This window comes from Lipotes vexillifer, unplaced genomic scaffold, assembly GCF_000442215.2.
Source record: "Lipotes vexillifer unplaced genomic scaffold, Lipotes_vexillifer_v1.1 scaffold3102, whole genome shotgun sequence".
NCBI lineage: Eukaryota > Metazoa > Chordata > Mammalia > Artiodactyla > Lipotidae > Lipotes > Lipotes vexillifer.
Window position 1 is genome coordinate 70,906 of NW_006778806.1, and position 11,328 is coordinate 82,233.

At 62.3% G+C, this 11,328-nt stretch overlaps 1 gene segment (V, D, J or C); it reads left to right on the forward strand.

Moving 5' to 3' along the window:
- The window catches only part of LOC103072828 (Ig alpha-2 chain C region-like), a 6,093-nt gene extending 2,007 nt beyond the window's left edge, over window positions 1–4,086 (forward strand). The window contains 3 exon segments of the C gene segment in view: window positions 2,662–2,958; window positions 3,152–3,475; window positions 3,644–4,086. Of these exon segments, the coding sequence occupies window positions 2,662–2,958; window positions 3,152–3,475; window positions 3,644–4,038 (1,016 nt within the window).
- The last annotated feature ends 7,242 nt before the right edge of the window (window positions 4,087–11,328 follow it).

An 11,328-nucleotide genomic window follows, 5' to 3' on the forward strand; every position in this document is an offset into this window, starting at 1 on the left:
GCTGTGCTGGGCTGAGCTGGGCTGGGCTGAGCTGGGCTGAACTAGGTTAGGCTGGGCTGGGCTGAGCTGAGCTGAGCTGGGCTGAGCTGGGCTGGGATGGGCTGAGCTGGGCTGAGCTGAGATGGGCTGGACTGGGCTGAGTTGAGCTGGGCTGGGCTGGGCTGAGCTGAGCTGAGCTGGGCTGAACTGGGCTGGGCTGAACTGGGCTGGGCTGGGCTGAGCTGAGCTGGGCTGAGCTGAGCTGAGCTCAGCTGAGCTGAGGTGGGCTGAGCTGGGCTGAGCTGAGCTGAGCTGGGCTGTGCTGAGCTGGGCTGGGCTGAACTGGGCTGGGCTGGGCTGAGCTGGGCTGAACTGAGCTGGGCTGACCTGGGCTGGGCTGTGCTGAGCTGAACTGGGCTGGGCTGGGCTGAGCTGGGCTGAACTGAGCTGGGCTGACCTGGGCTGGGCTGTGCTGAGCTGAACTGGGCTGGGCTGGGCTGAGCTGGGCTGAACTGAGCTGGGCTGACCTGGGCTGGGCTGTGCTGAGCTGAACTGGGCTGGGCTGGGCTGAGCTGGGCTGAACTGAGCTGGGCTGACCTGGGCTGGGCTGTGCTGAGCTGAACTGGGCTGGGCTGGGCTGAGCTGGGCTGAACTGAGCTGGGCTGACCTGGGCTGGGCTGTGCTGAGCTGAACTGGGCTGGGCTGGGCTGAGCTGGGCTGAACTGAGCTGGGCTGACCTGGGCTGGGCTGTGCTGAGCTGAACTGGGCTGGGCTGGGCTGAGCTGGGCTGAACTGAGCTGGGCTGACCTGGGCTGGGCTGTGCTGAGCTGAACTGGGCTGGGCTGGGCTGAGCTGGGCTGAACTGAGCTGGGCTGACCTGGGCTGGGCTGTGCTGAGCTGAACTGGGCTGGGCTGGGCTGAGCTGGGCTGAACTGAGCTGGGCTGACCTGGGCTGGGCTGTGCTGAGCTGAACTGGGCTGGGCTGGGCTGAGCTGGGCTGAACTGAGCTGGGCTGACCTGGGCTGGGCTGTGCTGAGCTGAACTGGGCTGGGCTGGGCTGAGCTGGGCTGAACTGAGCTGGGCTGACCTGGGCTGGGCTGTGCTGAGCTGAACTGGGCTGGGCTGGGCTGAGCTGGGCTGAACTGAGCTGGGCTGACCTGGGCTGGGCTGTGCTGAGCTGAACTGGGCTGGGCTGGGCTGAGCTGGGCTGAACTGAGCTGGGCTGACCTGGGCTGGGCTGTGCTGAGCTGAACTGGGCTGGGCTGGGCTGAGCTGGGCTGAACTGAGCTGGGCTGACCTGGGCTGGGCTGTGCTGAGCTGAACTGGGCTGGGCTGGGCTGAGCTGGGCTGAACTGAGCTGGGCTGACCTGGGCTGGGCTGTGCTGAGCTGAACTGGGCTGGGCTGGGCTGAGCTGGGCTGAACTGAGCTGGGCTGACCTGGGCTGGGCTGTGCTGAGCTGAACTGGGCTGGGCTGGGCTGAGCTGGGCTGAACTGGGCTGGGCTGAGCTGGGCTGGGCTGGGCTGAGCTGAGCTCGGGCTGGACTGGGCTGAGCTGAGCTGGACTGGTCTGTGCTGAGCTGAGCTGAGCTGGGCTGAACTGGGCTGGGCTGAGCTGAGCTGGGCTGGCCTGGACTGGGCTGAGCTGAGCTGGGCTGGACTGGGCTGAGCTAGGCTGGTCTGAGCTGAGCTTGGCTGAACTGGCTTGCAATGGTTTGAACTGAGTTGAGCCGGGCCGAGCTCAGTTGAACTAGGCTGAGTTTGGTTGAAATGAGCTAGGCTGGGCCGGGCTGGGCTGAACTGTGGTGGACTGGGCTAGTGCTTGAGGTGAGCAGGAGACAGTGGGTTGAGCATGGTCACCCCCAGAGCCCTGGTTTCCAGCCAGACAGCCCCCTCTGTTTCTCGGGGGCGCACAGGGCCATGCAGCCTCAGGGTGCAAATGTGGGGCTCCCCTCTCCCCTCATCAGTTGACCAGAAGGGAACTGTGAAAAGTCAAGGGCAGACCGTGCCCTCTGTAGCCCAGCTGTCCAGGGGGCAGCCCAGAAGGACTGATTTGGAACTGGGCCTCCAGCCTAAAGTTCCCCATAGTCCGTGGAAGTCAACTGCTAGTTTAGGAGGGTGGGGTCGGGCGGGGGGGAGGTGTGGGGGGATGGTTGGACCAGGACTGTTACCCAGGACGCGGGGGGGGCACCGAATTCTCAGGCCCCCTATCCTCCCCAGCTTGAGCCCCAGGACCGGCAAACTGGCCCCCATGCAGACTCAGTCAAGCCCAGGCTGCTCTGTCTTTTCTCTGCCCTCTCTCTGGGCCCATTTCTCACGATACCCAACACCCTGGGGAAGGGCGTGACTGTGCTCACTGCACAGAGGGCAGCTGAGGCTCCACCAGTACACACAGACTCAGCTGGTCAGTGGGAGAGCCGTGTGCAACAGCCAGGCCTCACGTCTGAGGAGCGTGTGTGGTCCACATGCTCAAAGTCCCAAGGAGCGCGTTCAGAAACGGCTCAGCTGGACTCAGGTGGCCACTGCCGACCCTGGGTGCGCCGCGTACGAGCTGCGTGACCTTGGGACAGTCACTGACTCTCTGTGTGTTAAGGAAACGCAGGCGTCGTCCTGCCCTCATGGGGCTGTGTCGGGCGTCTGGTCAGCGTGAAGGCTGCCATCTCACAGCACACCATGTGTTTCAGTGCAGGAGACCAGCCCCAAGCTCTTCCCACTGAACCTTAGGAGCGACAACCCAGCGGGGCAGGTGGTCATCGCCTGCCTGGTCCAGGGCTTCTTCCCGTCAGAGCCACTGAAGGTGACCTGGAGCCCGAGCGGCAACGGTGTCATCAGGAACTTCCCCCCTGCTCAGGTCGGGGGCCTGTACACCATGAGCAGCCAGCTGACCATGCCGGCCAACCAGTGCCCAGACAACAAGTCTGTGAAATGCCAAGTGCAGCACCTCTCCAAATCCAGCCAGGCCGTGGACGTGCCCTGCCAAGGTCAGAGGGCGGGCTGCGGCAGGCCCCCCATGTTGCCACCCTGACCCAGCTCCCTGACTGCATCCCTGTGGGCACTCCCCTCAGACAAGAGGTGGCTGAGGCCTGGCGGGTGGCCAAGAGGGGCCTGGGCTGGGGATGGAGGCCAGGAAGGCGGACGGAGGGGCTCGCTGACCTGCTCTGGCTTCTCTCTCAGTTCCAATTACGCAGTGTTGGTGCAGGCCCAGCCTGTCCTTGCACCCACCGGCCCTTGAGGACTTGCTCCTGAGCTCCAATGCCAGCCTCACGTGTACGCTGAGTGGCCTGAGAGACCCCAAGGGCGCCACCTTCACCTGGAACCCGACAGGTGGGAAGGACGCCATCCAGGAGCAGCCCAAGCCTGACCTCTGCGGCTGCTTCAGCGTGTCCAGCGTCCTGCCGGGCTGTGCCGATCCCTGGAAAAAAGGAGAGCCCTTCTCCTGCACCGCCACCCACCGCGAGTCCCAGGGCTCGCTAACCACCACCATCAAGAAACCCTCAGGTGGGCCCTGACCCGCGAGTGGGCGGCCGGGCGCTCCACAGCGCGCGAGGTGCACTCCTGAGCCCACCCCACCCTCCAGCTCCCGCCCACCCCCCACGCGGGGCGCCCAGGGGGCAGGGGGCACTGTCCTCCCTGCCCAGACCCCTGACCCTGCTCTCTGCCCTCCAGTGAACACGTTCCGGCCAGAGGTCCACCTGTTGCCGCCGCCGTCGGAGGAGCTGGCCCTCAACGAGCTGGTGACGCTGACGTGCCTGGTGCGAGGTTTCAGCCCCAAGGATGTGCTGGTGCGGTGGCTGCAGGGCAACCAGGAGCTGCCCCGCAAGCAGTACGTGACCTGGAGCCCCCTGGCCGAGCCCAACCAGAGCGCCCCCACCTTCACCGTGGCCAGCGTGCTGCGCGTGGACGCCGAGGCCTGGAAACAGGGGGAGTCTTTCTCCTGCATGGTGGGCCACGAGGCCCTGCCCCTGGCCTTCACCCAGAAGACCATCGACCGCCTGGCGGGTAAACCCACCCACGTGAACGTGTCCGTGGTCATGTCGGAGGTGGACGGCGTCTGCTACTGAGCCGCGCCCCCCCGCACCCGCCCCTTGAATAAACACCGCGCTCGCCTGAAGCAGCTTTGCGCTTCGCTCCAGCCGCCCGTCTGTCTGTGCTCGGGGTCTGCACACGCCAGGAGGGGGCGGGGCCCGGGGGAAAGGGCAGCTGCCGCCCCGACTCTCTCTAGGCCTTGGTTTCCCCTCAGCCCGACGCCGGACGTGCCTTCGTGGCCGTGCGCGAGTGTGAGCACAGGAGTGAGGGTCGGACTGGGGCTGAGATGTGTGCGACAGGCACAGCCTCCTGGGTCCTGAGAAGAGTGGCCCCACGATGGTTCCCAGGGGCAGGTGACTTGGTCACTTGTATTTCAGGAAACTGCCTCTAGGGGCAGCCGGGAGGCGTGAGCGAGAGAGAGGGGAGCCTGGCGGCCAGAGAAGGGGCTGGTGCCATCATGCAGAGGGGGGCTCACAGGAGGAGTGGCGAGGGCAGAGGGCTGGGTTCCAGGGGCCCTCTGTGGGCACAACACACAGAAGTGCAGGACGGCCCCACTGACCACACGGAAAGGGGGCCACCCCACCTGGGTACAGCCTTCCCCTCCCCACATCCCACTGCTCTGCACATGTACACAGGGGCGCACACACACATGCACACGTACTCTCATATGTGTTCGTGGTCGCGCACGCGGGCACACGTACACACACACACACACACACACACACACACACACACACGTCTGAGCCCTGCAGGTGCAGGAAGTTGACAGCCCAGAACCAGCTCCAGGAAGGCAAGAGAAGTCCCCACCCAAGCTCCCAGAGGGTTTTCCCCAGGCCCAGACCTGCTACCTCAGGTCCCTCCAGGCCTCAGGCCTCCCTGTGTACCCAGCTGGGCACAGTTCAGGGATCGATTGGAGAGACCCCTCTCAGGCATCACCTGCTCCCCACTTGGTCCGCAAATTCAAGTCTCCCACGCATTCCTGAGCCCCAAACCATAGATGAGGTGGGGGGCTGGGGTGGAGAGGGGTCAGAAGAGACAGCTCTCACCCAGGGCCCCTAGACAGCTTACGCTTGGAGCTCCTGGCAGGAGGGAAGGTCAGGGAGACCGAACCTAGAAGGACAGTCCCGTGACCACCATGAGACACCTGCACCAGGGCTCCCACAAGGGGGCAGCGGGGCCCCTGCTCTTGTTTAGACACCTTCTGGGCCTTCCCAGGGGACCTAGCCTTCTGGCTGCCTCTCTCTGCTTCCCTGCCCACCCTGGCCACTGCTCCCCTCTTAAGGGTCCAGTCACCAAAGGGCAATGGGGGGAGCAATGGATTAATTGGGGAAGTGCTGCCACAGGGAAGGTGGTCCAGCCACCAAGGGACCAGGACCTGCCCGCAGGAGGAGCTTTCTAAAGAGAGGGGGAGGCGGAAGAGACAGTAGATGAGGGTGGAGCCAGCAGACGGACAGCACAGACAGGTGGATGGGTCACAGGACATATGATGGATGGAAAGATGGACAGACAGGTGGATGGGTGGGTGGATGGACGAATGGATGGATGATGGATGGATGGACAAATGGGCAAACAGATGGGTGGATGGATGGACAGGTAGATAGGTGGATGGATGGATGGACAGGTGGATGGATGGATGGATGGATGGATGGATGGATGGATGGATGGACGGATGGATGGACAGGTAGATAGGTGGATGGATGGATGGACAGGTGGATGAATGGATGGTCGAAGAGACAGATAGATGGAAGGACAGAGAAGTGGATGGATGGACCGAAGGACAGATGGGGGGTGGATGGATGAATTAATGGAAGGATGGGTGAGTGAACAGTTGGATGGATGAATGAGTAGATGGACGGATGGATAGATAGGTAGGTAATTAAATGGTTACATGGATGGATGGATGAATGGACGAATGATTGGATGTGTCAGCATATAACAAGCTGGTCCAAATCCCATTTAACATGGGAGGTCTATGCCCTGGGACCCTGAAGACAGCAAGGTTGCCTGTGTTGGTGGCTCTCACCTGGGCCTTTCTCATGCTCCTTGTAGCTTATCAGCCACTTCCTGGGACAGCAACAGAGCCCCTTGGTCTTGTCCATCTGGCCCTTGGCACAATGAACCACAGACCCAGATCTATGTCTCGACCTGGAGCACCCTGAGGGTGGGCATGTCTGATCTTCTCTGGTCCCATCCAGGGCCCAGGCCAAGAAGGTCCAAGAGCAAGGGCTTGCTGAGTTCACAAGTAGGGCTGGGATCCAGGACGCCTTGGGCTTGAGCTCTCCTTGCAGCAGCAGAGACGGTGCCCACCCTCCTGCCCTGCCATGTCCCTCTCTCTCTCTGAGGTGCCCTGAGACCCCCAGAGATAGGAGTCCTGAGGGTGCCTCAAGAGCTGCAAGGTCCAGCCCCTTCCCTGGGCACCTGCTCTCTCACCCTCCAGGAGGCAGCCTCAGACCTGAGACAGGGCATCTGCACCGCCAGCGTCCCCATCCTGAGAGCTCCCGGCAGGGAGGGCACCAGCTCGACCCACACTCACACAGACCCAGGCCTCACAGGCCTGCCGTGTCTTACAGATCACCGGGACCCGCTGCCCTGGCTGGTGCTGGACCTGCCGTGGGAGGGCCCCGAGGAGGACGGCCCGGAAGCGAGCCTGTGGCCCGCCACCGTCACCCTGCTCGCCCTCTTCCTGCTAAGCCTCTCCTACAGCATGGCACTGACTGTGACGAGCGTCCGCGGCCCTCCTGGCAGCCGAGGGAGCCCCCAGTACTGACCAGGAGCCAGCCGGGCACAGGTGGGAGATGGACAGACGGGGGCGGATGGATGAAGGAGGAGGTCCAGCAGCTGGCTGAGGGGGCAGGAGGGCCCGGCTCCAGCACAGCTCCCCTGTCCCTCCTGATGGGGGTCTGGCCTACAGAGAGGCGGCCCCCCACAGACCCTGAGGGCTTGGGCAGGCCTGGGGGCAGAGCACGGATGTGCCCCAGCAGTGTCAGGGCATCAGACTCCCTGGGTGCGGCTGCCACGGGATTCCATCCAGTCTATGGGAGGCAGGCCATGGTGGGGAAGGGCCACTGGCAAGGACGCTACCCACCCCTGGAGGCCCCGAGGCCTGACACCTCTCGTGTTTGCAGGGAGGAAACGTGAGGAGCCTCCTGACAGCCCAGCTGGATGCCAGAACTCAGCGCTGCTCAGAGGCCATACGCGCACCCGCAAAGGCCTTCCTGGTGCAATAAATGATCCCAAAGGCAGAAGTTCTCAAACTCTGAATGAGGGGAGGGCGAGGAGAGGGGCAGAGGCTCTGAAGACAAGGATGCCGGCCCCATGGCCCACGGCAGGGTCTCAGGGGTCTGGACGTGGGCCCCTTGCCTAGAACTCATCAGCTGCTCCTGTGGTCTTGCAGGCTCAGGCAAGTGCTGGGTTTCACAAAAGAGAAAGTAAAGCAAGTCCTCTCACAATAACTACACCCAGAGTCCTGGTCCTGATCACTGGGTCCTGAACCTGATCACTGAGCCCTGGTCCTGATCACTGGGCCCTGGTCCTGATCACTGAGCCATGGTCCTGATCACTGAGGCCTGGACCTGATCACTGAGTCCTGGTTCTGATCACTGGGCCCTGGTCCTGATAACTGAGTCCTGGTCCTGATCACTGGTCCCTGGTCCTGACAATTGGGCCCTGATCCTGATCACCGGGTCCTGGTCCTGATCACTGGGCCCTGGTCCTGATCACCGAGTCGTGGTCCTGATCACTGGGCCCTGGTCCTGATCACCGAGCCCTGGTCCTCATCACCGGGCCCTGGTCCTGATCACCGGGTCCTGGTCCTCATCACCGGGCCCTGGTCCTGATCACCGGGTCCTGGTCCTGATCACTGGGTCCTGGTCCCGATCACTGGGTCCTGGTCCTGATCACTGAGCCTAGTTCCTGATCACTGGCCCTGGTCCTGATCACTGAGCCATGGTCCTGATCACTGAGTCCTGGTCCTAATCACTGGGCCCTGGTCCTGATCACTGGGTCCTGGTCCTGACAATTGGGCCCTGATCCTGATCACTGGGCCCTGGTCCTGATCACTGGGTCCTGGTCCTGACAATTGGGCCCTGATCCTGATCACTGGGCCCTGGTCCTGATCACTGGGTCCTGGTCCTGACAATTGGGCCCTGATCCTGATCACTGGGCCCTGGTCCTGATCACTGGGTCCTGGTCCTGACAATTGGGCCCTGATCCTGATCACTGGGCCCTGGTCCTGATCACTGGGTCCTGGTCCTGACAATTGGGCCCTGATCCTGATCACTGGGCCCTGGTCCTGATCACTGGGTCCTGGTCCTGACAATTGGGCCCTGATCCTGATCACTGGGCCCTGGTCCTGATCACTGGGTCCTGGTCCTGACAATTGGGCCCTGATCCTGATCACTGGGCCCTGGTCCTGATCACTGGGTCCTGGTCCTGACAATTGGGCCCTGATCCTGATCACTGGGCCCTGGTCCTGATCACTGGGTCCTGGTCCTGACAATTGGGCCCTGATCCTGATCACTGGGCCCTGGTCCTGATCACTGGGTCCTGGTCCTGACAATTGGGCCCTGATCCTGATCACTGGGCCCTGGTCCTGATCACTGGGTCCTGGTCCTGACAATTGGGCCCTGATCCTGATCACTGGGCCCTGGTCCTGATCACTGGGTCCTGGTCCTGACAATTGGGCCCTGATCCTGATCACTGGGCCCTGGTCCTGATCACTGGGTCCTGGTCCTGACAATTGGGCCCTGATCCTGATCACTGGGCCCTGGTCCTGATCACTGGGTCCTGGTCCTGACAATTGGGCCCTGATCCTGATCACTGGGCCCTGGTCCTGATCACTGGGTCCTGGTCCTGACAATTGGGCCCTGATCCTGATCACTGGGCCCTGGTCCTGATCACTGGGTCCTGGTCCTGACAATTGGGCCCTGATCCTGATCACTGGGCCCTGGTCCTGATCACTGGGTCCTGGTCCTGACAATTGGGCCCTGATCCTGATCACTGGGCCCTGGTCCTGATCACTGGGTCCTGGTCCTGACAATTGGGCCCTGATCCTGATCACTGGGCCCTGGTCCTGATCACTGGGTCCTGGTCCTGACAATTGGGCCCTGATCCTGATCACTGGGCCCTGGTCCTGATCACTGGGTCCTGGTCCTGACAATTGGGCCCTGATCCTGATCACTGGGCCCTGGTCCTGATCACTGGGTCCTGGTCCTGACAATTGGGCCCTGATCCTGATCACTGGGCCCTGGTCCTGATCACTGGGTCCTGGTCCTGACAATTGGGCCCTGATCCTGATCACTGGGCCCTGGTCCTGATCACTGGGTCCTGGTCCTGACAATTGGGCCCTGATCCTGATCACTGGGCCCTGGTCCTGATCACTGGGTCCTGGTCCTGACAATTGGGCCCTGATCCTGATCACTGGGCCCTGGTCCTGATCACTGGGTCCTGGTCCTGACAATTGGGCCCTGATCCTGATCACTGGGCCCTGGTCCTGATCACTGGGTCCTGGTCCTGACAATTGGGCCCTGATCCTGATCACTGGGCCCTGGTCCTGATCACTGGGTCCTGGTCCTGACAATTGGGCCCTGATCCTGATCACTGGGCCCTGGTCCTGATCACTGGGTCCTGGTCCTGACAATTGGGCCCTGATCCTGATCACTGGGCCCTGGTCCTGATCACTGGGTCCTGGTCCTGACAATTGGGCCCTGATCCTGATCACTGGGCCCTGGTCCTGATCACTGGGTCCTGGTCCTGACAATTGGGCCCTGATCCTGATCACTGGGCCCTGGTCCTGATCACTGGGTCCTGGTCCTGACAATTGGGCCCTGATCCTGATCACTGGGCCCTGGTCCTGATCACTGGGTCCTGGTCCTGACAATTGGGCCCTGATCCTGATCACTGGGCCCTGGTCCTGATCACTGGGTCCTGGTCCTGACAATTGGGCCCTGATCCTGATCACTGGGCCCTGGTCCTGATCACTGGGTCCTGGTCCTGACAATTGGGCCCTGATCCTGATCACTGGGCCCTGGTCCTGATCACTGGGTCCTGGTCCTGACAATTGGGCCCTGATCCTGATCACTGGGCCCTGGTCCTGATCACTGGGTCCTGGTCCTGACAATTGGGCCCTGATCCTGATCACTGGGCCCTGGTCCTGATCACTGGGTCCTGGTCCTGATCACTGAGTCCTGGTCCTGATCACTGGGCCCTGGTCCTGATCACTGGTCCCTGGTCCTGATCACTGAGTCCTGGTGCTGATCACTGGGCCCTGGTCCTGATCACTGGGTCCTGGTCCTGACAATTGGGCCCTGATCCTGATCACTGGGCCCTGGTCCTGATCACTGAGTCCTGGTCCTGATCACTCAGTCCTGGTCCATATCACTGAGTCCTGGTCCTGATCACTGTGCCCTGGTCCTGATCACTGGGCCCTGGTCCTGATCACTGTGCCCTGGTCCTGATCACTGGGCCCTGATCCTGATCACTGAGTCCTGATCCTAATCACTGAGCCCTGGTCCTGATCACTGGGCCCTGGTCCTGATCACTGAGCCCTGGTCCTGATCACTGGGCCCTGGTCCTGACAATTGGGCCGTGGTCCTGATCACTGGGCCCTGGTCCTGATCACTGAGTCCTGGTCCTGACAACTGAGCCCTGCTCCTGATCACTGAGTCCTGGTCCATATCACTGAGTCCTGGTCCTGAGCACTGGGCCCTGGTCCTGATCGCTGGGCCCTGGTCCTGATCACTGAGTCCTGGTCCTGATCACTGAGTCGTGGTCCTGATCACTGGGCCCTGGTCCTGATCACCGAGCCCTGGTCCTCATCACCAGGCCCTGGTCCTGATCACCAGGTCCTGGTCCTCATCACCAGGCCCTGGTCCTGATCACCGGGTCCTGGTCCTCATCACCAGGCCCTGGTCCTGATCACCGGGTCCTGGTCCTGATCACTGAGCCCAGTTCCTGATCACTGGCCCTGGTCCTGATCACTGAGCCATGGTCCTGATCACTGAGTCCTGGTCCTGATCACTGGGCCCTGCTCCTGACAACTGGGCCCTGGTCCTAATAACTGAGCCCTGGTCCTGATCACTGAGTCCTGGTCCTGATCACTGGGCCCTGGTCCTGATCACTGAGTCCTGGTCCTGATCACTGGTCCCTGGTCCTGATCACTGAGTCCTGGTGCTGATCACTGGGCCCTGGTCCTGATCACTGGGCCCTGGTCCTGATCACTGGGCCCTGGTCCTGATCCCTGAGTCCTGGTCCTGATCACTGAGCCCAGTTCCTGATCACTGGCCCTGGTCCTGATCACTGAGCCCAGTTCCTGATCACTGGCCCTG